Source organism: Protopterus annectens, chromosome 5.part1 (genome assembly GCF_019279795.1).
Source record: "Protopterus annectens isolate FY-2018-M chromosome 5.part1, PAN1.0, whole genome shotgun sequence".
Lineage (NCBI taxonomy): Eukaryota > Metazoa > Chordata > Ceratodontiformes > Protopteridae > Protopterus > Protopterus annectens.
The window spans coordinates 653,728,410-653,756,406 of NC_056736.1; the positions used below are offsets into that span (position 1 = coordinate 653,728,410).

Sequence of the window (27,997 nt, forward strand, 5' to 3'; positions counted from 1 at the left end):
GGTAAATTTACCTTTTCTCATCCAATTGTCAAGGATTTGTTTGAATAGGGTCAAGGATGAGCTCTGTTTTACATGGATGAGGAGCTGATTCCATAGAGCAGGGATCCTTTGGGACACATATCTGTCTGTCTGTTTGTGAAATAAACAGAATGTGCTGTAGTTCAGATCACTGGAAGCATTCTAATAATTAAGTCAACATGGGAATGAAGAAAGATTTTATCAATAGGGATGACTCAAGTAAGGGCACTGAAAATAGGCAAGAGAGGGCTAGAATGTATTGGCAAAAACTAGCTTAAAACAATGTACTAGGAACAAATAACTATGGAGAGAAAGCTAACAAAGTAGAATAAGGCAATGTGGAAGTTTGTACTGCAGGTTAAAGACTGTTTTCAGTAACAGGAATTGATAGCAGAGTACAGGCAAAGAGAAAGGTATAGGAGAATATTCCGTGGAAAACTAGCTCTGGTTGGGATTTTAACTGAATCTAAAACTGAAGCTGCTGTTAAAAAGGATAATTGGTAAGACATATAAAATTCTGCATGATAACTGCAAGAATCAGTCAGAAGCAGTTAGAAGGGATTATCAAGAGAGAATGGGAAGGCAATATACAAAGCAACAGCGGAAAGACATCTGTATGGCTACCAAATATGCAACAAAGTCTAGAAGATTTAGGATTTTTGCATAAAGGTATTTACACAGGCATTTTTGGCATACTGACATACATCAGTGAGGCATTTTGTCAAAGTAAGGAAAAGCTCTCAGATGATTGAACAGTCCAAGCTTTTGCTGAGTGACATCATTGAGGAGTAGATTGTCAAAAAATGTGTCCTTTTCCACACTATAATAGGATCTCTGAGTTTGTATCTATATTTAGCAGGCAGTGTGGAGGGCACAGTCATCCGTAAGCAACTTGCCCCGCTGCAAAAACAAAGGCTTTATTTTTCTTTGTTTTGTATTCAATCTTTTGAAGGTTAATATTTTGTGGTTGATAATTTGTGGTTCGATGTAACAACATTTCACTGAAATGTCATATACCCATATTTTTGGTACCACAAGCAGACTTCAGTGATTTGTTTTTCTTTTTTCTTTTTTTTTTTGTCAAGTAGATATGAATTGCTGGAGGTGTGAAAGGGAATAGAGGGGAAATTTGGAACATTTTTTTGAATGTAACAAGTTGTCATATTTAAAAAATTCCCTACAGCGTACTACTTTGTCAAAAATAATTGTAACTAAGGAAATTATTTTTTGATCTGGAATATAGTATTTTAATTGCTTAGGCATAGTAAGGCCCTGCTACATTGAAACCAGCCACAATTGAAGAACTGAATATTATTGTAAAGGAGATAAAAGAACCAGAGGTGAGATCTCTATAAAAGGAAATGAAAACATTACATAGAAAGACATGGGATTTGTGGGAGCAATATATACAGAATAATGTTCAATAGGAGGGAAAGTTAAGGAAGGGCAGGATTTTGAGTAATCTAAGTAATACTGGAGTGAATGATAATTGTTAAAAAAGAAAATATATGTATATAATGCATGAAGCTCATGAAAATGTGTACAAAATGCTGTGAATTTAATAAATGTGCTTATAAAAAAAGATAATAATAGTATTATAACCTACCCCTTATTGCAGTACTTTCTCTTACTTGCTTGCAGTGGTAGTACTCAGAACTACTGTTTACTTTGAGCTTCTATTGACACATTATGTCACAGCCAGAACACACCACAGCTATAAGAGTAGAGACAATGCAGGTATGCAAAAAGGAAACTTAGACTTCCATCATATTATTATGTTCAGATATATAGCAATTTACAATTATGTACAAGGCTTTTCAAAGATACATAAAACACAGCATCAAACAATCTCCAACATGAAGTCCAAATACAAAACCCAGCATGAGCCTTCAACAAGCGAGAGGTCAGAAGAAAAAAGAAGAAAACAAGTGGATCACAAAGAGCATGAATGTTTTCTTTTTTTTTTAATCTCTTTATTATATTTTAATTTGAATGTTTTCTTACTTCTATTATGCAATCTCATCTCATGTTAGTCCTTTCTTCCTTCATAGTCGAATGTTTTCAAAATGCTCAACGACAATAATCTTAGGCCTGGATTTAAAAAATGCTACAACACCTCTTACAATTATTTCTGAAAGTTTTATTTATTTGTTTATTTGCTATTTCCTAACTGTCTTAAGTATGCTAAGGCTTGCCAATCATTTCCAGCCATAGCCCTGTCCTCAAGAGCAACAATAAAGATTACAAGTATTGAAAATTTAGAGTAACTGCTGAGTAGCATGTCCTGGCATGTGGGAGGAGTTTGGAATCCTTAAGGAAGCACACGAGGATATTGAGAAAATATGAAAAATCCACATAATTTATTCAACTTTCTAAAACACACTTTCCTTCTAAAACTCCTCCACAGTTTAGACCATTTTCCATGTTTACGTTTCTTCTTGTCCTTACCACCATTTCCCCCATTTTTATGTGACTCTGAAGCTGTGACATGCTTGCAGAATTGTTCTGGTCACACTGCTTCTGTCACTTTTTTCCCTCTTTTAGCCAAAATAAATAATTATTCTGTGCATTTCTTTCTCCACCCTTCCCACACTGAATACAGAAACCTGGTATTTTACTTCTCTGGGATAATTTTGCCCCTGTCTGCAAACACAAGTGTTCTTCTGCCATATCATTGACATGGAAACATTGCATCACAGGTTTGAGTGATCAGAATTTACCTCAGGTCACTGTATCTATTCATATTTTGAGTGTGTTTACTAGTGTTTTTTTTTTCATACTGGCTGAAGTTGACTATTCCACAGGTACTTTTTTATAATGAAGTTCATTTACAGCCAGTGATATGTCCCACATCATCAAGAGAAACAAAAGAAAACACATGGCCATAAGGATTCTTCAAATCAAACTGTGTCTTACCTTTTGTGACAGTAACTAGAACGATATACAAAACCAGATGGTTAGTTCAACCTCACTTTTGGGTTGAGAACCCCATTGAGCACTGAGCAGCAGCTAACTGCCATGAGACCATAACTGGCAAATAGCGTGAGCCATACGAGTGATGCTAATAATACTACACTAGCCATCAGTGCAGAGGCTAGTGACTAGCCACTAGTACAAGGCATGACAGGAAATGTAGCTCACTCCACCAGCAAGACTCATGGCTATTGTAGAAGCAAGAATACAAATAGGAAAATGTCTTGCACTCTACCATACTGTCTCTCAGGCAAATCTTGCAGGTTGTGAAAGACATAATAACCTTATCATAACCCAGTGAGGGTCTCCTTTCAGCCAAATAGAGCCCCCTGGTTTAAGGCTGGTCTTGAGGGTCTACTTTAGTTCAGCGAATGATCAGATGATCGAACACTGTTAGTTCGAACACTAATAGTCAAACCAGTAAAATAGAAAATGGCCGGAACAACAATTTTTTTCCCAGGGAAAGAAATCGCTGGGCCGGCCGTCCAGGTTGTACCATTTCCTCCACTTTAGTGAGATCTTGGAGTTGCTATATTTAAGTAGGGGGTGGGGGGTGAGCCCCCCACTTCATTTACTATTTAGTGTTTTTTTTTTGGGAACAATTGTTTTCCCTGAGAAAAAAAAAATCTCTGTTCTGGTTGTTCGCTATTATGCGTTTTCAAGATTTAGGAGTCGATACAACAAAGTTCTATCATCTGATCTTTTGTTGTTATAATATAGACCCGGCCTTGATTAGAAGGATTAAGGGGCAGCCAGATTTTGGCTAATAAGTGAACTTAATAAAGCCTTTGTTAAAAGGAAGGAAATCTAGTAAATTTGTGAAGCACTGAACAAACTCTCTTCTAAGCTAAATCACTGCTCAATAATATACAAGTGAGGAAAAATTACTAAAAAAATGCCAAAGTTTCTTACCTTTCTCAAAAAAACAAGCATTCTTCTTGATTAACCTAAAATTGTTCCTGTATTAAATAAACAGCCTGGCAGGTAGAACTAATCCCATTCCTAACATAATGGTTAAGCTTAATACTGAAAGAATGAAGCCTTCCCCAACTATCACTGAAGTTTTTTCTCACTTCTTCCACAAACACACTACTAAGGTACTAGTATCTCCCACCCCCTCATGTAGGTATACTCTATAATATCTTTAATGCCTTTACCACCTTCATCTCCTGGCTACTTACTCTAAAGGAAGTAAATTACTGCCTAACAGTACTATCCAGCTATGGGCAGCCAAGCTGATATGGTTTATAAATTCCTAAGCCTGCAGCACCTCCATTGGCATCCCACTTTGTCATGTTATCAATGGCTTTCTAAACCATGGCATCATTTAGAACTTTGCTGATGCTTCTGCATTATTCTGTGTGAGGACCAAAGCATTTTACAGCATCATATATACCTCTTTTCTTGATTATCCATCCAGCTAGCATCTTAGAAAAGACTGTATCCTTACACATTAAACACCTGACAGAATGTGACAGCCTCTCTCCATGTCAGCTTGGATTTAGAAATGGCCTCAGTACTGCCACTGCTTCACTGTCCTTTACTAATGGCATCCAGAAAACAAAGACATATCAGTTTATAAGGGAAGTACTTTTAGATCTAATCAAAGCATGTGTTTCTGTGTCACACTTAAGATTACTACAGGAACTTAACAGTCATGGTTGCTGGTGATGTTAACAGCGACCTGGAAGACAGGACATAGTTAATCCTGTTTCCCTTCTTTCACTTATGACAGGTATTCATCAGGGTTAATATTACCATTGTTTATCAGTCCAGTCTCTTACTGCTACTGTTGTATTAACTAGCTTCTTAAAATTGATAACATGCCTATTTGGCTTGTGAGTTAGTCTACTGTAGTGCCCAGCTGATTCCTCAAGCTTTGCCTTAATATTAATTTTAACAAAACTAAAGGCATGCTTTTCATAATCATAACAAAACTTGCAAAAGGCCCAGCCCTTACCAGTGCTCAAAAAAAAAATCCATGGAATCTGTTTCTTTGTTCAAATGTCTTAGAGTATCGTTCACCCCATTACTGGTATTCAAACCTGCAAACAAAAATTAGATGCTCCTTGTGTCATGCTACAGTTTTATATCTACTAATACAAGTAAGGCTTGCAGTGAGCAAAATATGGTTCGTTTCGACATTGCAATATTCATTACCTCTCATAGCAAGAAATCCTGTCTTTAACACTCACTTGGGTCATCCTTAATAAATAGTAAGTTTGTGGTTAGGTCTTCCGGAAGGGAACATAAATTATCTGTTCCTGAAAAAGTCTCAGTTGCTTTCTTTTAATCACACAGTCTGGCCGTTAATGTGTATTTTCATTTTCAAATTGCTGCATGTTGGCCACTGTCCATAACAACATGAACACTGCACTATAAAACTACTGTCAGGGCCCTTCATTCCTTTTGTGTCTTAGTTTTTACCCTAACCACTCCCAAGTTGGCACTTGAAGGCCATGTTAAATTTTTACTCCAGCTTAGGCTCCAAACTTTGGAACTCACCCCTCTACAACACTATGTGACTTTTCTACATTAAAATAATTAATGTACCAGCTGAAGACATATCTGCTCTGAAATGCACCCTATCTTGTTTCTTGATGTAGTTGAATAGTTGACTCAGTTCACCTGTGGCTGCATTGATCAAGATGGTTTAGGTTAACTGTATTAAATCACTCTTTTCATTTTATTTTCAGTTTGTTTTCACTTTGCCTGTATTCTGTTTAATTAATTCTTGACCAAATGGTATTTACCAACCCTATACTGCTATAATTGCTCTTTGTATTTTTTTTTTCATAATATAACATGTCTAGGCTGAAAAAGGGCCTTGTGGAGTACTCTGGCTCTCTTATCTGCAAATTTAAATAAACAACCAAATAAACAAATGGTTATCTTCTATGCAAGTAATATCAACTGCTGCCTCAAAAACTAAATCCTATACGTATTTTGCAAAACTGTACCACTTTGCAATCCCAGTGAATGGAACAAAACACCTTTCTGCAAATGTCACTTTTCTATTGAAATGAAGTACCAATGTTTGTCCTTTATAGTTCAAAGAACATGACTTAGTAACACAATTCACATGGTTTTATAAGTGAATGTTGTAACAGTCCATGTGACTGGCCACCTTTTGGGATATCAGCTTCAAGTAAGTCACAGATATGGCTTGCTGGTAAACAGGCTTGTGGAACATATAGGTAGAAGTTGTCTGTATCAATTAAAAAAGTGCTTCACCTGTTTCTAGCTGTCTGACAGTACTGTTAATTATGAATGTATTATGGATTTATAATGTATATATTCTAAATATCTGTTTGTGCTATACCTCCTTACATGGATAATACCTTTAAGTACTGAAAGAATTCCAGAAAAGAATATTTTAGTGTTGTGGACCATTTTGAGACAGTTTCAAGTTTTTTCAGGAAGTTTAAACAAAGGCTATAGCTGTAAATTATGTACCCACACAAAAATTGGTTCAGAAGTACCCATATTTATAGGGACATGATAAGATTAAGGCATTTTCTATGGCAGTTAAGGATATGTGGAAAGATACTAAAAAGACATTATGAAAACTAAGAAAATGGAAGCTCTTGTTTATGGATACAGATAGCAAGATACAAGCATTGAAAATGTTTTAGTTCCTCTGATTTTATGTATGGGTCTGGCATATTTTTATCAACCAGAGAAGAGATGGACAATAATAAAGAATTAAAGGAATTTGTCTCTGAGGGGAAGACAGCAAGAGTTAAGTGGGATGAGTCGATCCTTCCAGTAGAATAAGATGGTTTAAGATTACTTTATTTGAAGGGATATTTTAGAGCTACACCATTAAGGTTCATATACTTAATACAAGCAGAGGATTATAATTCAAAATGGAACAGGATTATGATGAAACTGGGTGGAATTCAAGAAATAAAGACAAAGTGGTGGGATTTGGGGTACCGATCCTTATGGAGAATAACAACCATCGAGAACATTATATTCATAAAGTAGCAGAAAGTATTCTAAGAACTAAGTCAATATGAAAATGGAGAAAGGAGATTCTGCCATTAGGGATGACTGCAAGTAGGGGTACAGAAAATAGGCAAAAGGGGGATGAAATTTACTGGAGAAAACTGTCAAAGGAAGCAAAGTATTGGGAGCAAATACCTAGAGAGGGAAAGATAATAAAGTGGATTACGGCCAGGAAGACATTTGGACTGCAGGCCAGAGAGTGCCTTCCCTACCAGGGCTTAATATCAGAATGTAGGCAAAGACAATGGGATAGTGGAATCTTAAGTGAAAGACTTGTTATTGTGTAATTTTTAGTTAAATCTAGAACAGCAGTTGCTGCTAAAAAAGAGATAATCAGTAAGGCATATGACATTTTGCATAATAGAGTCAATTAGGGCAGATTATAAAAGATTAGGAAGAGTGACTAGAAAAGCAATTTATAAAAGAACACATGTATGCCTCCCAGGTTTATAACAAAGTCCAGAAGATGTAAGACCTTTGCTTGGAAGTGTTTGCATATGTATGTCATACCACAAGCAGATTTCAAAGAATTTTCTTTGGCTAGATAGCAAATGTTGGAGGCATCATAGGGAAGAAAGAGTTAACGGGAAATATGTTTTGGGAAGTGTAATGAGTTGGCAGATTTTAAAAATTCTTTACAGACTACTCGGTCAGAGATACTGGCTGAGCAAATGGCTGCAACTAAGGATAGGATTTTTTGAGATGATACACAGGGTCTGAATTTCCCATGACATAGTAAGGCATTATTAAGTTTAATTCTGTTGGCTACAAAAAAAGCAGTCACTTGAAAATAGAAATTAAAGTCTGCACCAACTGTATTTGAAGTATTGAATATTATAAAAGAACTGGGAAATGGATCTTTAGAAAAGGGAAGGAGGAAATTGCATAGAAATAAACATAAATTGTGGGAACGATACATGCAGAATAATGTTCAGGGAGAAGAGGAGTGAGGTTTAAAGGAAGGCAGGAATTCACAATGTATGTAATGTTGGACTGATGGTAATTACAAAACGAAGAAAGGCTATGTGATATATGTAAATGGAAAATATTAATATGGTTTGTTTTCCTTCCTGTTAATGTATGTCTATGTCTTAAGTGATAATTTAATAAAGGTGTTTAAAAAAATAAAAATAAAGCGAAAGGTTAAGATCACAAACACAAAGAAGAATGTTTTTACTAAAATGGATGGCAGGTGGAGGGAAAACATGAAGATGAAAGCCCTTAACTAACAGGGACGGCAGTTGGAGGGATAATATGAAGGTGAAAGTATTTTATATGTATGGCAGGTGGGGAGAACCCTAAGAATGAAAAAAGGAAGAGGAGAAGCACTCCAGCTCCAAAAAGTGGCTGGGGCTTTGGTGGTCCTTTTGTAGTGCACGTATTATCCTGACCAATTTTGTTTCTTTATGTTTTATGGCCTATTAAGTAATTTTATGAATGCAAAAAGTGATTTTATGAATGAAAGAAAATGATGATGGATGTTTGAGCCAAGAATGATCCCATATATAAGAGGATGTGGTGGTGGGGTATTATAATCTGGATGTGGTAGATGTAGCATAAGAAATAAACTGAGTTAAAAAGAAAAAGAAATAAACTTTGTGTCACAATTTGCACAGATCAAACAATAATGAAAGATGTTGTGGTAATACATGTCAGTATGCCTACTGCTTTTATTTTCATACAGCTTGTGTCCCTGTGTGTGATATAACTATAACAATGAACAATGAGGCATTTGACAATGCAAAGAAAAGTGGCATCTTTCTTTTACTTTAGTCAGTGATTTCAATATCTGGAAGGCATGGGACCTAAAGCAAGGGCTGAAAATGATGTTATCTGTTTATTCTCATTTTTCTGTAATATTGTAAAAATATATGTACAAAATTATATATAGATTTTTTAAAAAATTTTGCTTAATATGATTTTAATAGTTAATTGGCAAATGAGTATTTCAGAATGTTCATATGTTCATAGGTTCATATGTTGATACTAGGCTATCTGCCCTAGGGCATTTATAAGCCTAGCCAGAGTGTGTTTGGCTTTCGCCACCCTTTTAGATTAGTTGACTGTGCCTCTGTATAGTAGGTCACAGAAGATAGCCCTTTTAAGGTTAGTTTACTGTGCCTCTGTCTAGTAGGGACACAGAAGAGATCACAGGGGTAAACCTACGATCTCCCATCCACTCGTCAAGATTTCTCTTGAAGAGGGTCATTGAGGGGCTCTGTCTAACATGGATTGGGATTTTGTTCCAGAGTGAGGGGAGCCTCTGAGATATGAATCTGTCCCTCCAGCATGTCCTATTTATTTCTGTGCTGAGGTTTAAGTCCCTGGAGCATGTAGCTCTAAGGGATTTGGATTTCCTGAGGTGGAGGTTGATAAAGCAGACTGTCAACCATACCTTATGTTATGTTATGTTATGTTATGTTATGTTATGTTATGTTATGTTATGCTTTTATCTAAATATACTATTTGAAGAATGCAAAATGGGGTAAGGTGTTAGAATGCTTTTGTATTTTGGTGTCTTTTTTTTTTAATTTATTTTTTTCTTTAATTGAAAGGCTACTAATATGGAAATTAAACTCTAGAAGTATAGCCAGCAGAAAAGAAATCTCAGCTTAAAAGTACCCATATATAAAAGCTGGTTACATCTTGAAATGGCTGCCTGCAGTTCTTTGGTTAGTGTGTAGAAGCCTTTTTGGATTAGATTGTGATTTGTTTATTAATATTAGCATGTAATGTTATTAATGACTTATGTGTTTCTTTCCACAAAGGATATCAACAGTTTAGGTTAATATATACGTTAATTTTATATTTGCTTGAAATGTTGATAGGATGGTTAAATGATGCATAGTAGAACTTAGGTACTTGACATACCTGTTAATAGTTAAATGTTTAGATAGTAGGATTTTAAGTCATTTGCATATGAACTTAGCTGATTATTGGGTTAAATAGATATAGAAGGTCTGCGATAAATATATGGCGCAAGGAAAGAAGTAAAATAGGGAAAGGCGCAATGAAAATATCCAGAGCAGATGGAGGATGGTGAATGGCTGCTTTGAAAAGATAGCTATTGGCTGTTAACATGAACATGCACTAAAAAGAAGAGGGGATTCTGAGCTGAGGTGGAGGAGACATAAGAAAAGTTACGAGACTTCTGGAGCACAGAGTTTCCTATGACTGAAAAAAAAAAAAAAAGAAGACTGCAAAGTTTTTGTAATCACGGCTGCACAGGTAAAAACCACACTCTCCAAAGCCAAGAACACAGCATCCATGGGACCAGACAACATCCCAGGCTGCGTTCTACATGAACTACAGAATGAACTGGCACCCCACCTAAGTACCATGTTCAATCATAGCCTCACCTCAGGCTTTGTGCCTGCTGAATGGTGCACAGCAACGGTTATCCCACTCCACAATGGAGAGCCACCACGGACCTGGGGAACTACCTCCCCATTAGCCTGACAGCCTGGTCTGCAAGGCCATGGAATGTATCATCATGGAACTTATAAACAAAGACATTGGTAATCTCCAAACTCTGGACCCCACCCAGTTTGGGTTTGTAAAAGGCAGATCATGTCTCCTAAACCTGATAGACTTCTTTGAAGCAGTCACCAAAGCCATAGACAAGGGTAAGGTGGTTCACACAGCCTATCTAGATCTTGCCAAGGCTTTTGACACCATCCCCCACTCTGGAATTATAGATAAACTCACTAAACTAGGTATAAATCCCTATGTCACAAGATGGGTTGCCAACTGGCTCACTGACAGAACCCACACTGTGAAAGTAGCAGACTCCAAATCCGACTTCAGACCAGTGACAAATGGAGTATCACAGGGTTCAGTCCTGTGTCCTCTCCTGTTTGGTATCTACTTCTCTGAAGTACAGGTTATCACAGAAGATCTTTGGCTAATGAAGTTCACAGATGACTGCAAACTAGGAGCCATAATCAAAACTCCTAACGATGTGGACATCCTACAAAAGGGCCTCACTGAGACAGATGCTGGTGTCAAAGCCATGGCCTCAAGCTCAATGCCAAAAAGTGCATTGTCATCCCCTTTGGTAAAAACTCTGTACCCATAAACTACAACATAGGCAGTAGTATACTTAACACCGAAAGTGTGATAAGGGACCTTGGGACACAGGTGGACAGTAGTCTCTCCTTTGATAATCACATCACCACAGCAGTCAGGAAATCCTTCTACGTGGCACACCTCATCACAAAAGGTTTCTCATCCAGAAAAAAAGAGGTCATTGTTCCCCTCTACTCATCACTCATTAGACCCATTATAAAGTACAATGCCCCTTTTGGTATGTACCTCACAAGACATCTACAATAACTGGAAAGGACACAGAAATACCTCACAAAGAGGATTACCGGCCTCAAACAGATGCCCTATGTAGACTGTCTCAAAAAACTCCAGCTTTACTCCATCACATATCTCCTACTCAGAGGTGATCTCTGTCTAACATATAAAGCTATGTCAAACCAGAGCTGTTGGACATGCTCCACTTAAAGAAATCCCAATCCCTCTGAGCTACATGCTCTAGGGACCTAATCCTTGTCACCACAATAAACAGAACATGCCAGAGGGATAGATTCCTGTCCCAGAGACTTCCCATACTCTGGAATAAACTGCCTATCTATATCAAACAGAGCTCCTCATTAGCACTCTTCAAGAAAAATCTTGATGATTGGATGGGAAATAGAAATTCACCCCGGGGATCACCTCTGTGGCTCTGCTCGACAGTGGCACAGGAAAATAATTTTCTTGGGTGGCAAAAGTCAGGGTACCATTTTGGATGGGCTTGTATAGGCCCCAGGGCCGATAGCCTAGTACCTACCTATGAACCTATTAAGATGGTGGATAGTTACCTAGGGGTAAGGATGGAAATTGCAAGCTTGGAATGAAGAATAATTAGGTGGCAAGTAGATATAAGTGAACAGAATTTTTGAAGGGGAAATAAAAGGTGGGAGGAAAAACATTTTAATAAAACAAAGGGCATTATAATACAAAAGAAGTAGAGGCAATCTATAGCGGTATGAGGTAATGCAAAGCAAGTCTGAATTAAAAAGTGAGATTGTTTAACTTTGTTGAGCTTTACAGCAAAAATGTAAAAAGAGACCAGCGGTTATTGGTGAGGCGATAAAAAATTTGCAACAAGCAATAATAAAAGAGTGGAAGCATGGGATCGGTAGGATTTACAGAGATCTGGGGAAGTAGAACTAAAAAAGGAACTAGAGAAACTGAATGAGAGGTGGACAGTGCAAAATGAAGTGTGGCAGAAGGAGAGTATCAGGAAGCAAGTCTGGGAGATGTATAAGACTTAAAAGAGCTGGTCAGTACAATGCGCTATACTGAAGACTTTTACACCTATGTATAGCACACCAAAGAAGTTAAGAGAGTGAATGCAAAATGGGTAGAGGCAAAATACTGGAGATGTGGTAAATTACAGGGAGATAAATTATACAGGAATGAGAGCAGGCTGAAATGAGATGGGTTCACATGAGGTAGAATTGGAGAAAAACATGTAGTGAAGAGGAGGCAAATGACTACTTTGGACATTTGAAGCAGAGGCAAATAAAGGTTATTAGAAGAGTACATTAAGAAGGAAACTATTTATGATGGTGGGTGGGTTAGAAGAAAAATATCTAAATGATGGAAATGGGAGAAGTACTGTAGGTTTTAGAGGACAGAACTGAGTTTTGGGTGAGAAAGATGATAGAACTAGGGTGGAAATATGAGAGCTGATTATTAGAAGTAAAAGCAGAAGGGGTGTAATGTCTGGGAGAGGGGGTGTTTGTAATTTAATATATTGAATTGTGATTAATCCCTGGGACAGAAGAGAAACTGGCAAATGTTAAGCAGTTATAGAGCTTCATTAATGAGAAAGAGGGCAGGACACATTAAAATTGTTAAAACCTGATTGGTTGCTTATGACAATATATATTTTTCTAGAGTGTTATAATATTTAACAAAAGTTATTTTTTATAAATTCATTATGCCACAAATTTGTAGAAAATTATATATACAGTTGTGGTATCCTGGCTGTAATCCTTTTATGGAGTTTATTTAAACTGTATGTGTTGTATGGTTATTATTAAAAAAAAATACTAAGTATATAGAAAACTCTTCTTATTTGGCAGTAAAACATGTTAAAATCTAAAAGCAGGAGAAAAAATTATTAGACATCCATTCATTGATGGTGTTTCTGTTCATGAGATTTTTGCAAAACTCTTTTTTTAATAAAAAATGAGTGATAAAATAAAGCAAAGCAAAATATTATGTTCATTTGTATTGGTTTACAAAATATAGTGAATAGGCGGTAAGGGATGGTGTTTAAATTACTTTAAATTTTGAAATGTCTGTCTGTTTTAACCTGACTGGCATCTTTCATTTGGAGTTGTGTTTATCACCAGAATGTGAAGTCTTATATTGTATAAATATAAGGAGAATAAACGTCAAAGATAAGTTGTGGCATCACAGTATCATATTTCCTTATGCATATATAGTTGCACTCCTTACCTGTATCCATCAGGTCAATACCCTCCCTCCTATCTTTCAAAACCACACTGAAAGACTTCCTAGCTAAAATCTGGCTTTGCCCTTGTTCAGAACCAAGATAAGCTATATTCCTAAATGTGAAAAAGCACCTTTTCATTCTGTATACCTCCTTACTCTCCCTTCTTCGCTTACTTCCTGTTCCTCTCAACTGTGCAGATTTTCGCAGAATGCCCAGATTTTTTTCCTCATATTTTACTCCGTTTTTCATAAAATTGTGATTTTCTGGGAAATTAGTGGCAAACCATTAAAGACTGAAGTCTGAAAATATTGACAGATATTTTAATTTCAGACTTCACACCCTTTAGGAAATTCATGCTAATGCAAAATCTGTTATTCTATCAACTTTCTAAGTTTGCAAGAGCAATATTTAAAAATTATCCCTATTTTTGGGCCTTTGTCCTACTTTTATTTATGGCTTTATGCAGATTTCTTGCTCTAAGAAGTTGAGAGTTATCAAATTATCTTCCCTGACATTATATTTAAATATAAGTCTGCATTCCCTCACTTAAAGGAACGAAAGAGCTCAAACACTTGTCCACTGTCTCGTCGTTGGTGGGAAAGTTTGTTATTGCAATTCCCGGTTGTATTAGACTAACTTACCTTTAATTTCTCTACAAATTGTCTGCATTTTCTATAAACGTTAAATGAATGTCATATAAATTGTATCCATTATTAACTAATGTTTTATATTATCACTAATTTGTTATAATTATTTAAATGTTGTTTTATTTTTGAAAATTGTAAAATTATTCTTCTTAAATTGTTTTGTAATAATTTGGAGCTTTTCTCCCCGGGCCTCCGCTGAAAATGGGCTTCTACTCAGTCGGACTTTCCCGGTAATCAGATGTCAATAAATAAACAAGCAAATAAATAATAGTTCTCCTATCTCTCAGCTGTCCCTGATTTTTAATGACGCACCTTACTTTGCTTCAAATGTTGTTCTAACCTTTCTAATCCATCCTAAACCTTGGGAATTTGGGGAGAAAGGGTGGTGGATTACATTCCATATATAATGACAATAATTAGAGTCCCTAGACTTCTTTTACTTTAGAAAATGCATGTTAATTAACATTTTCTCGTTCGGTCAACTTCAAAACTAATAGTACTAATAATATAAAAAATGTCTCTGATTGTCCTTAATGATTTCTGGATTTGTCCCTGACTCTGGGGGCTAGAGGCCGAGAGATATGACTTCAAGAACTCCTTCCTCCCACTATCACTTTCCGCAGGATATGTTATATTGCATGCTTGTTCGTTTAGACTACATTAAAGCACACTACTTAATTTTTTAAGACTTGTCAGCTGCAGTGGAACAGTGAATTAGAAATGTGTGCCCATATGCCCAATACTAATTTGAATAAGGTAGAAAATAAAGGGCTTTTTGAGCCAAATATTCTTTTCCATTAATGGGTCGTCTCTTCTAATAAAAATGTAACGTGTCATGTGCCTCGTTATAATAAACCAATTTCCAGAAGCCTTGTGTGTTTTATTCGGGATGGGATATAGCCACTTCATAGTTCTTGGGTTCGGTTTTATTGAGCCGTCGTTCGACCCCACACCCACTGAAATGGAGAAAGAATGGCATAACACTTTGTGTGGGAAACTAATGCCAAAATAGGACAGAAGAAAGCTGCCACATATCTCGTAATTGTACCCCATTAAAATGAAACATTTTTCATTCTGAGTCTCAAACATTCCTTGCTTCTCAAGTGTTCAGAATGTTATAGAATGTGCCTGATGTTTCCTCATATTTTGCACTGTCACTCCTAAAATGTCTGATTTTCTGGTAAATCACTGGGGATTACAGTCAGTCAATAATGTCAGACGTTACAGTTTCATGCCCTTTGTTCAGAAAATGCACGCTGATAGAAAACCTGTTGTTTTATTAACTTTTTAAGTGAATTAGAGTAAAATTGCCCCAAATTGTGGGCTTTTATTCCCCATTATGTTGTATTTGTCCTTCATTCGCGAGCAAACAAGTTGAGAAGTGTGGGTTTCTCACATATTCATTATTATTTTAATATACATGATAAGTAATGCTGAATTATATGTCATTAAACTAACTTTGCAGGAATATACTAACACATGTAACTCTGATGTGAGATCTCTTGTTGAATAATGTGCCACATTTCCGAGATATAATGGTCGTGCGCTATGAGCCGCGGAAATAATATTATTGTTAATATTAAAGAGTACATTAAGAAGGAAACTATTTATGATGGTGGGTGGGTTAGAAGAAAAATATCTAAATGATGGAAATGGGAGAAGTACTGTAGGTTTTTTTATCAGAAGGACCCCCACAGCAATTTAATAAACAGTGTGTGTTTGTCTGGTCTATATCTGGCGTTGTGATATATATATATATATATATATATATATATATATATATATATATATATATATATATATATTCTAGAAGATGTATCGAAATCACTGTGCCCACAGCTCTCGAGGAATCAGGGACAAATCTCAATAGAATCAGGGACGTATCCAGAAATAATCAGGGTCGGGGACATTTTTAAAATGTTAGTACTATTAGCTTGAGGCATTGACAGAATAAGAAAATGTGAATTAAGTAATGTACTTTTTCGGAAGAAAAAGAAGTCTGTGTCGCGAATTATGATTATTATTATTATTCGTAGTAGTAGTATTTACGTGTAATCCATCACCTTTTCTCCAAATGTAGCCAATTTTCGGAGGGATTAAGAAAGACAGAGCTAAACTGTACTTCAAAATCGGGGACAGTTGAGAGGTATGATTTCACATGGCCACTAAACTTCAGTTGACCACTGAAACTGACGTGTGTAGGCCCATTCAAGCCACTGAGTATTACTTTTCTCTTGGATGTGATTCCGAAGCTCTGTGAAGAAAACCTAACAAAATGAACAAGAAAGAAGGTGTACCTTGTTCCGAAAGAAACGTTTTCTATGAGTATGTATTAACGTTTCTGGCAGCAGGCTGCTAATTCACACATTCCGGAGAAATACAAGCCTCAAAGTGAAATATACTTCAGTGTTACCTGCAATTATATTCCAGTCCTGCATCGCGCTTTTAGATTCTCATACTATCAAATGTCTCAAACAATATACATATATGTGGGCATTTGGGCAAATACTTTTCTATGTTGATCATATTTTCTTCACAATATGAGCTGACTAGTTTTGGTTTCCGTTACATCAGCTCTCTTAACAAAGTGGTTCATCAATAATTCCATTAGTTGATATTTGCGCAATGACACCCGATTTTAGCCCTAGTACAGACGACCTATCAATAAATAGACCGAGTACATGGCCATTATCGATAAAACTGTAGACACTATAGTTCTGACTCCTGTAAGAAAATCCTTAACTGTTCCTGTTCATTCTACAAAACTGTATAATGTTGGTAGAATAGTTGTTAGAACTGTAAATTGCAAAGTTTTTCTTTCTTTTATTTATTTTCATTTGTTTACCGGGATGGTCCACTGGGCTACAGTGAGCCCATTTTTAGTGGAGGCACGGGAAAAAAGCTTCACACTAAGATACACAAAACATAAAATGTGCAACATAACATAAACATAAAATGTGCAACTTTAAATACTTTCAATACAATAGATCAGCGTGATCATGCATACAATGCATATGCCGCAGTTGCTAATAGAATGAGCATGCAAACTGCGTATTTTATATATGCAGTTGCCTAGTGGAATGCATGCTGTTTAATAGCTGTAGCAGAATATGTATGTATTTATTTGCAAATAAAAGCATGCAAACGGAATGTATCAATAAAGTGTTGATATAAAAAAGCCGAGTGTTCTTTGTTTTGGGAATTAATTCAGACTACCAGGGATATATACAGAAATGTATATTTTGCCCTCATACCTCATACTACTGCCCCTCTACTCACCCAAAGGTGCACTTAGCTTGACTATTATTTTCCTATACAATTTAAAAATTGAGACGTTGTTTTCAGCTTATGTCACTTATAACCAAAAAAGACACATTTAGAGATGCACTCCTATCGGATAAGCATGTTTTGTGCAGCTCTACAGGCATTTGTTTAGACAATTCCAACACTTTTAGCTATACGTTTTCTGAAAAATGTTTAGAAAGCATGCACTCACCTGCGCCCACAGATCATGCCTGGCTACATCATCACATACCACTACAGCTTTCATGCTCAAGCTAGCCCATTTGTATGGCTGCATTTTATTTTTCTTGATTACTACCTTTTTTGTCATATGAGAAAAACTAGGTCAATGGCAAAAACTTAGCTTTCATGGTTGTAACTGATACACCCAGTGCCTCTAATTGTTTCACCAGCTCCATTTTGTACGTTTTTGATCAAACCAACACAAATGACAAAGGCGCAAACAGATAACACCTTATAATGGCTATTTTAATATTTAAGAAATTAGTTATTTTAGTTACTTGTCACTTAAGTGTTGCATATTGTTTTGGAGCAAGTCCGTCTGGATAATATTAGCGAGTAAAGCAACTACAGGTATCACAAGAATTTTGCTGACTTACTGTGTAAGTACAGGGTGCTGGATAGAAGAATCTTGGAAGGGGATATGTGATGAACTGCCAGAGGATGCTGTATGGTGACAAACAAGGGGTCTTCAGGGGACCTTTGTGAAAGGGCTTCCAGCCCAGGGTAACTGCGGAGGGGAGTGGGCAAATAAGATTCCAGATTATAAGGGAGAGACACATATAAGGAAGATGGGTTGTTTAAGATATCTATTTTGTAAAACTTTAATGAAAAGAATGGAAATATTGAAATGTTCCTGGTACTTTACTCATATTTTGAAGAAGGAAACTGGGGTATCCTTCTCTTTGTTATTGATAATACTAACTGTTCTAGTGTGTATGGCTGTAGTCATTTTTAAATAAAATTATGCAGGGAATATACACCGTTTCAAACACAGAAGTCATTTTAAACGCACTTTACAAGCTAGACATATGTTCAGATGTGTAGCAGCTGAAAAACGTGATGAATGAAGTCCTGCATTACTCTTGACTTAACCGCGTGTTTTAACAGCAAAAATGACTAATACAATATTTGCTTATAGAGGTGTGACAGGATTGCAGAGGGTGCTAAGTGATAACATTGTTCAAACCAGAGACAATCTGCACCCTAATAAAGAGGAGTAAATGCAGCGTTACAGGTCAAGTTTGTGTAACACACAGTGAAAAGCTTTACATTCTGACAAACATCCATCATTCTGTCACATTGCTATTTTCCAGAAAACAGACTCGAGCATTTGTGGCATGAGTAACATTTGTAACAGAATGGTTATTTGTTACAGAATGGCAATTCGAAATGGTACCATTATCACAGGACGATTCGTTTTCAAAAGGGACTTTAGTTTGATCGGCTTCAAAATGCATATTCTTTATTATACTTAGGGTTCCTTCCGTATAGCTTGCATTATTTTCTGCTTAATACCACACTAGGTACTCCTACTCATAAAGTGATAATAAACAGAGACCTGTGAATTATATCGTACCCTTATTTATTTTGCGATTTCATACAAATAACTTTGTAAATTAATGTAAAGATAATGGCACTTTAAACGATGACAGCTTCAGATGCATATCTGAAACATGTTGTTTGCATAAACTCACAGTAAAATGCTTTATGTTAAACATGTTCTGTATTGAAACAGCCTTCAGAAATGCAAGGAATACTCTGCTGATGGCAGGGAAAAGTTAAGTAAAAATTTCAAAATCTTCAAAGCGTCAGCGAATTTAGAAATGTGTCATTTACAAATAAGGTGCGCAAGTCTGTCTGATTCCTGCACTTGGATTTCTCAAGCAGAAATGACTCTCCTTAATAAAACAACAGTTTATGGAATTAACTATATCTGCAGCATGCTCCTTATAGTGTGACTTTTACATAAACCGTTTTGAAATATAAATGATAACAACAGTGTTGCATTCATTCAAAACACATTCTTTTTAATATGTGTAGAGCACCGTGAGCTTTTGTTATATTAGAAATGACTGAAGTTCGCTTCATTCTAAGTTTTTATTTCCGAAATGTGCACAATTCTAGAAATGTAGCAGAAAGACACCGTTTAAAATGAGCCTGCAAATGAAGCAATATTGCTAATATACTCTTTCTTTTAACTTGGAGAATTTTACCCATCCCAGTCATACCTAATACTTGCACATTTCTGCATTGGCACACCACAGGTCGTTCATTCATTTCTTTTAAACACGAATCGCTGAACACGTAAATAAATTTCAGTTGACAAATAGGTTATTGCAGAAATTTGAAAATGAAAAATAATGCATCCAGTAGCTATACCTATGGCTTTTGCAGTCACTGTACCACTTTATATTTAAAACATAGGCAACTTTAAAGTATGATTTTTCTTTTAACGCACGTGTTCATCTGAATTTCCCCAATTGAAACAAAGAAATAAAAATTACTAGTTATACCATAAGATAGCGGATAAAATTATCAAAAGCTATCCCATATTTCTAACTGCTCAGAATAGTTATATTAAACTTACTCAATTATTAAAGCCAGCTTTAAACAACCTTGCCCTTATCAAGGGGTGCAGGCAAGCCTCCTCATACAGCCGAAGGCGATCTTGTCCTAGTGTGAAATGGTCAATTTTATATATATTTATGAATAAAACACTTCCCCACATCTTCCATCATCTTAGCTTCCCTAGTAGTAGACCTTGGACGTATGACACTGGAGCTGAAAAATGTTTAGCCACCTTGAGTGGCTTTGATGTGATTTTGTTTTAATATTTTGTTTGGTTGTATCTGTAAGCAGAAATGCATTTGGTGGTGGAGTGTGTAGGTTCTATTTTTGTTTTAAAAATGAAGTTTATTATCAAATATATCTGCAATGAATGAGCTTCAGGAACCGAGTCACAAATCACATGCAAGGTTCAACCGGTAGAGATGATCTATAACTTTGTTTCGCCATTTGTACTACCAGTTGATTTTCTCAGAAACTAGCCAGTCAAAGGATAGATCATTTGGATAAGCTAATGATGCAACAAAGTTCCAGCCAACAATTACAATCAACAACACATTTTGAATTACTAGCAAGTAAGGTCTGAGAATGTAAATAATAGTTTGATTATAGCGTATTAGGGATGGCATGAGCCGCAAAAAAAATTACCTGTCCACTGCCCTTTCCACGTATGAGATTTAGTGGATTTCATCCACGGAAAGGGGAGCTGAATCCTACTGCGTTCTTCCAGCGCTGATATCTGTGGTCCTTCTCCAAATCCAGCAACTTGGTGCGGATGATGCGACATATGAATAGGGTGGTGATGATGAAGGTGACCAACACCTGGGTCTTCTGTAATGGGTGGCACTTCATAAGGTGAGATGTCTGGAGGGCTCCCCTGGTCAATACCACCTACAGAAGAATAGGGGACATGCTGCTGTCGCCCCATATACAGACATGCTGGTGGGTTTGGGCTGTATTCCGGTGCTTGAGATCTCTGATAAGCGCACGATTCTTTGTACATTGGGGCAGACGCGTAATAATGGTCCCCAGTGTCCATGGCTACCTGTTAGTGTTACCGAAGCATGCAGTAGTTCAATCTCTGCGTATTATATTTAATGCTTTCCAGGCCTGACAGTCCTATATTGCCTAATAACAACAAGGTCTGGCGCTCTCGGTTAAGCCTTTCTGCAGGTTCACCTGCATGGTCACGTGATGCCGTTACTATTGGTTTATATTAAGATAACGAACACTTGCTTTGCTTCACGCGCTTCCCTCACTCCTTTAGATTATGCACTGTTTTAGCAGAATGGAAAATAGCACAAGATGGTAGTAGCTGATTTATTTTAATTTCACGAGTAGTTTTATGCCATAATCATATTGTAGTAATTTTTAATAGATTAGTCTCTTTACGCAAATTAACAGGAAAATTGTCCTGGCTTTAAACATTTACCTAAAACCTGAAAATGTAGTAGTTGCGACTTTTTTTACCAATCAAGCTAATAAATAAAAAAAAACTGACACATCCACAAAAACGCTGCCCACTTTCTCAGAGAAATAGAGATGTTAGTAAACACGTTTTATTTAATGAAAACCAGAGCGGCGATTTCCTGTTTTCCATTGTATGAGCAACTTTAATATTCTAATATACCGTTTTTTCCCTTTACATATTTAATATTAAATTTCCTGCTGAGATTAAATAGCTATCGTTGTTTGTTGCATTGCTCTTTTATCAGCATTGCTTCTCGGTAGCTTGCAGACGCTGATTAATAGAATATAATTGAGCATAATTCCTAACAGTATGTTTTCTTAACAGATGTTCTAAGCAGTTTCACAATTTTCCTCCCCTGTTCTTATTTATTTAATATTTACTTTGTTACTGCGCGAAATGGCTTTATATTTCTGCATTAGCATTATTTATCTATTTATTTTTTACACTGATGTATACTGCTATACATTCGATGTCAGGGAAGGAAGCAGCAAAGGGACATTTGCTTCCAGATAGCTGGTAGAACCACCTTTGCCTTTTCGCCTTGCGAGTGAAAAAAAAAAACAACTCAGGGCATTATCAATACCTTATGAAAACAACTGATTAACTGATTACTTGGGGGAGATTTCTCCAGAATTCCTAGCAGCTTGGTGAAACGTATTGACCCTTGGAGATAATCTACTTCAGGTTGGTGCTGGTTGACTTGGTGACCGGGATATGAGGAGGCGGAGAGCTACTGAAAAGGACAAAGATCAGTTCACTAGCCTTGTTCACTCATGCTTTCTCACACACTTTGTATTTACTTTGCACTCTTTATCTAATTGCACATTTCTGTAAATTTGTGCTGATTTGAATGCCCCATTTACTCCCATTTAACCTTTCTTGAGCTAGAGCAGGAGAAAAGAGCAATAAAGAAATGTACCGTAATCTAATCGAGGATGTTTTATAACCCTTGGGATAAAAATGTTTCACCCTTAATACAGGTATCCCCTGCATAATATCTACATTTGAATTCTTACCTCATCTTTTTGTATGATCTCTGAAAAACATGAAAGACGCACGTGGAGTGTGCAAAATGCATATTTTAAAATATATCGACAGCACAAGCCAGCTTACTTAGAGTTGTGTAATGACCTGGGTTCATGCAGGTATCCCTTGTGGACTAAAACGTAAAACTTATTATATAGCCCATAATTGTACAACTCATTGTGGTCATAAAACCTACAATCCATTAAGACTAAAATGTGTTTCCGCGCTGGATACGTCTAACTCTCCCTTAAAACAGGGACACTGAGCTTTTGACAATATTGAGCCATTAGGCAATTGCTTTCCCGAGCCATTTAACAGCAGCTCTTATGGATAAATAAACAGAAAGGGCTGTAAACCAATTATAGTGTGGATAGTGAAAAAGTAGTTTATTAGCAAGAATTACTTACTGATAGCGAATGCCATTTTCTTAGCTCAGAAGCATACACACAATTGGTATATAGTTTAACATGTTTGTTTGCCACCTGACAGATGGAAAAAACACGGGATGGAGGTCTACTTTCATGAAAGCTGCTTACTAGACACGGATTCTAATTCACATACGTAAACACAAACATTCACGGTACTTTCTGTCAGTTTTGCTAACGCCCACTATTATTATTTTTTATTTGGAGAAATCACATTCCATATATGGAAGACCACTAAATGAATAACTAAATGCAGAGACCACTACCACCCAAACCTGTCTTAAAGTGCTGTTTGCCATGCACCAGGGTAACAAAAATTACGTCTAAATATTTAAATGTATCTGTAATTATTTTTCTGTGTGGAGCTTTTCTCCCCGGGCCTCTGCTGAAAAAGGGCCTTAATTTCGGCTCAGTCAGACACCCTTGGTTAACAAATGCAAAATAAAAAATAAATAAAATAAATAACACCAAAGTTAATCTAGTTAATATTAGGTTACAAAGCGGCATCAGACTTCATTCAGATCTATATATTTGCTAAACACCGCGTTTAAAAGGAGAACTCCTCCCAAAAGTCAAGTTTTTCTTTCGAAAAAGTTTTTTTTTCTTCCCTGTAATATAAAACGTAACACTTTACATACAGAAACAAACATAATTTAATAAATTATGTTTGCCTTTCTTTCCTGCAACTGTTTCATCTGTTACATCACAAGAGCTACTAAGAGCGGCACAATAATTGTTGGGTCACTTATCCCAACAACACAGCCATTAAGAAAACAATGACATTTAAATGTGCCTTATCAGTTACAGACTGCCAGCATCACACCACAGATAAATAGTGCAACCTGGAGTCTGAACAAATATACAAATGTCTTTCCCTCTAATAAAACTCAGTGCCACAAAAAGAAAACATATATGTTAATCTAACTTCTTACTTTCTGTCAGTATATGATTTTGCATTTTTTTCTACACTGAATTTCTGCAACAGTACATGTTTCTTCTGGAGGTAGGGAAAGAAGAATAACATCAAAGACTTTAATGCTAGGTACAATATTTAAAACTCTGAAACACTGAACTACAGTTGTTATGTTGGAAAGAACAATTGACTCAGCTACATTTCAAGCCTGTCATTAAAACATTCCTTAAAATGCTGCAGCTGAGATGGCCTCTAATGAAAATCAAATGAAGCAAAGTAATTACAAATGCAGATTGATGCTCACAGTGAAAAGTAAGCAGTCACAGCAATGTCAACTGATGAGAGAGAAAACTACACTAAATGATCCCCTCTTCTTACGGATTTCTTTCTGTCCATCTAACATGACATCAGGAAGACAATGCATTGACTGTAAAACAAAATAATGCTAGCCATGGCGGCCTCCTTCAGATCATTTTGGGGTATATCAAATTCGAAAACAACAGTAACCATTTATTTTGATACAGAGGCATTAACGATGCAAAAAAGTTCAAGATTTGCTGAAAAACATATGTTTTGTATCTTCAGTTTTTGGGTGTGGTTCTCCTTTAACGGAAATACTTTTTAAATGGATTCTTCTTTATTGATCATGTCAACATGAGCCATAGCTCTCAGCTGTAATTCAGGTTCTTCATTTTGAGTCTTAAAAATTCTTTGTTTCACATTGTTCAACATTGAAATGATATGGCACACCTTCATTGTTAATTTTCTTTTTAACGAATATTCATGGTAAACAATACTGAATATTAAATCATATCAGTTTATCAAAAACTCTTTCTAAGTATGAAGAGATGGGAGTGGTAAGCACTAGGTAGCCTATCTACCACAAGAGGAGTGGTTCTGGCCCAGAAATTGTAGTTTATTGGTCGTTTGGGTTTTTGAACTTTCTGGTTTAAAAGCCCGCATTTGTGTGGGTTTATGCTTGTTTAAGCCTCCGTCTAGCAGTGCCGAGCTAAGGTAAACTATTACTGGTGCCAGAAAGTCTGCTCTTCAGTTTTTCCCTTGAATCTTGCTAGTTCTTTCTCTCTTACACTTCACATAGCTTAACCGCTTTGCACTTCAACAGGTTTTTGTAGCAATCATTGTAGCACAACTAAGTGCCATCAGCACTAGTTGTTCATCATGGAAATAGCTCCAGTACTTAGTAGTTATGATCACCCCTCCTGGCATGATTAAAGGGCAGTTCCCTGTGCTTTCTCCTATTAACCTGGTGCACTTGGGCATTCTGAGGCAGTGTAGCAACTCATGTACACAGACAAATCTCTCCTCTTACATCCCAACACTCAAGACTTGTGAGAGATGCACATATATCACCAAATTGGAAGCTATGCACTCTCCAGCCAAGACCAGACTAGCTGGTCAAGAGGAGAAGGTCGACACCTGCACCACACCACATAGAACACATAGCCTTCTAGAACACCCACCATCACATCTCTCACATAAAAGCACAAACCACACACCCACCTTTGCAGAGGCTCTCAATAGAAATTTACCCAAACAGCAGAGACCTCCAAGGCAGAAATGCACTCAACCACCATAACACAGCACAAACCACAGGACACATAGCTCACTTCTACAGTGTGCCCTAAACCTAAGCCCCTAAGGCTAAACACCTTGCCCAATACACTAATCATAGGTGACTCAATAGTGAGGCACACAGATGTCCCTCTCACTAGGTTAAATAAGGAGAAGGTAACATTCAGCCGTCTATCAGGTGCCAGAATCCAACACATAACACATGCACTCAGGTCACTCCACAACAAGTATGACTCTGTCATTGTCCATGTGGGTGTGAATGACCTAAGATGCACCTCCCTGGACTACATGAAAAGAGACATGGTGGTGCTCTCGGATTATGTGGCCCAGGCAAGTATGACCCTAGCCCTGAGCAGTATCCTACCATTACCCCACAATGATACTGCAGTAAAAACAAAAAATGATTGACTTCAACAACTGGCTAAGTTTCTGGTGTCATTCTAAAGGGATCCAGTATCTGTCTGCTTGGGATGGCATGATTGACAGACCTCAATGCTTTGCCAGAGATGGCCTGCATCTGTCACCCCTGAGTTTCCGGGTACTGGCTAAGGCTTTTGCCACCTCTATAGTGCCTGTTTAGGCGGCGTTTCAAATACCAAATTACCACTGTAACAGCTATAAATAAATGCAATCTGAGGGTCATGCTGTTCAGTGCTAGAAGTCTAAATCTCAAGATGCACTCGCTCAAAGCACTCCTCAAAATGGAGAACATTGACATTTGTGCTGTAACAGAGACCTGGTTTAAAGCAGCAGAAAGCACCCCTGCGTTACCAGACTATAACTCATTCCACACCTTTCAGCCCCAAAACATGGACCGTAGCTCCAAAAGCGGTTGTGTCTCTATATTCATTAAGGATATGCACACCTCCAGACTAGTAGCCCAGCATAACGCATCTGAGATACTTCAGGTACAACTAACATTGGGTAAGATGACGATCCTGGTCATAGCCTGCTGTAGGTCCCCAACCATGTCCCTAGACTCTCACTCAACATTCTTAAGCACCCTGGAATCTATCAAGGTCCAACCCAACACTCTCATACTAGGAGATTTCAACTTCCCTTCCATCAACTGGGAGAACTACTCAAGCACCAATGCACTGGCCCAACACTTCCTGGAATTCATCAATTCCAATGCCCTGGACCAGCTCATTCTGACCCCTTACTAGAGGAAGCAACATCCTTGACATAGTTATTACTAACATAGGTGACTGTTGCTCTACACCAGTAGTCAATCCCTCCTTGGTCAGATCTGACCATAAACTAATCACCATAGAAATCCACATCTCACCCATTCCCCTGAAAATGTAACCACCTTGAAAAAACTTCTCCAAAGCTGACTTTGGGCTCCTAAAAACAGAGGTGGCTAACTTCATGGCATCCATGCCAATGGAAAATAGCTGCATGACTGCCGAATCATACACCAATACACTGTATGAACATGTACAGAAATGTATGGAACTAATCATACCCAACAGATCCAAGATGCTCTCCTCCAAAAAAGGAAGCTAATTTGGTGGTCCCCTGCCATTAATAAAGTCCACAACAGAAAGAAGAAACTGCTGCAGAAAAAAATGAAGTCCCAAGACTGGAAAAACTCCCTTATTAGCCTCAACAAAAAGTTGAGATCCCTCATCAAATCCTCTAAAGCCAGCCATGAAGGCAGAATTGTGGCAGACATTAAAAACAATCACAAAGCCTTCTATAGTTATATCAAGAACCTCCATGGCGATACCCAGATTTGCTCTGAGTTACTGCACAATGGTACTTCCTATACTGATCCAACAGATATTGCCAACATATTGGCTGACAGATTTAGTGCCAACTTTACCCCTCTCCCCCTCCCTAAAGGACCAATAACAATACTGGAAGAATGCCAGGCACCCAACATTACTGCACCACAGGTTAAAGCTGCATTTTCCAAGGCCAAGAATACAACTTCCATGGAACCCAATAATATCCCTGGCTGTGTTCTACATGAACTACAAAGCAAACTGGAACCACATCTGTTTGCCCTGTTCAGTCACAGCCTCACCTCAGCTTTGTCCCTACTGAATGGTGCACTCCTACAGTCATCCTTCTCCATAAAGGGGCAACAACTACAGACCCTGGTAATTATCTCCCCATTAGCCTGATGAGTCTGATATGCAAAGCTATGGAGTGCATCATCATGGACCTGATTAACAAAGATATAGGAAATCTCCAGACTCTAGACCTCAAGCAATTTGGCTTTGTGAAAGGGAGATCGTGCCTGCTCAACCTGGTTGACTTATTTGAGTCAGTCACCAGGGCTGTGGATGAAGGAAAGGCAGTGCATACAGCCTATCTCAATCTGGCCTAGGCCTTTGATACCATTACTCACTCAGGAATTATTGATAAACTCACCAAACTAAGCATCAATCCCTATATCACTAGGTGGGTTGCAAACTGGCTCACAGATAGAACACACAGTGTGACAGTAGTAGACTCCAAGTCAGACTGCTGACCAGTCATGAGTGGAGTCTCACAGGGATCGGTCCTGGGTCCTCTCCT

At 37.3% G+C, this 27,997-nt stretch overlaps 1 protein-coding gene across 1 annotated transcript in view; it reads right to left on the reverse strand.

The window, feature by feature from the left end:
- PDX1 (pancreatic and duodenal homeobox 1) overlaps nt 1-21,079 on the reverse strand; it is a 140,733-nt gene extending 119,654 nt beyond the window's left edge. Inside the window, exon 1 of the mRNA XM_044072844.1 lies at nt 20,689-21,079. Within this exon, the coding sequence (XP_043928779.1) occupies nt 20,689-21,079 (391 nt within the window). The remainder of the gene's footprint in view (nt 1-20,688) is intronic.
- Nucleotides 21,080-27,997: the final 6,918 nt, after the last annotated feature.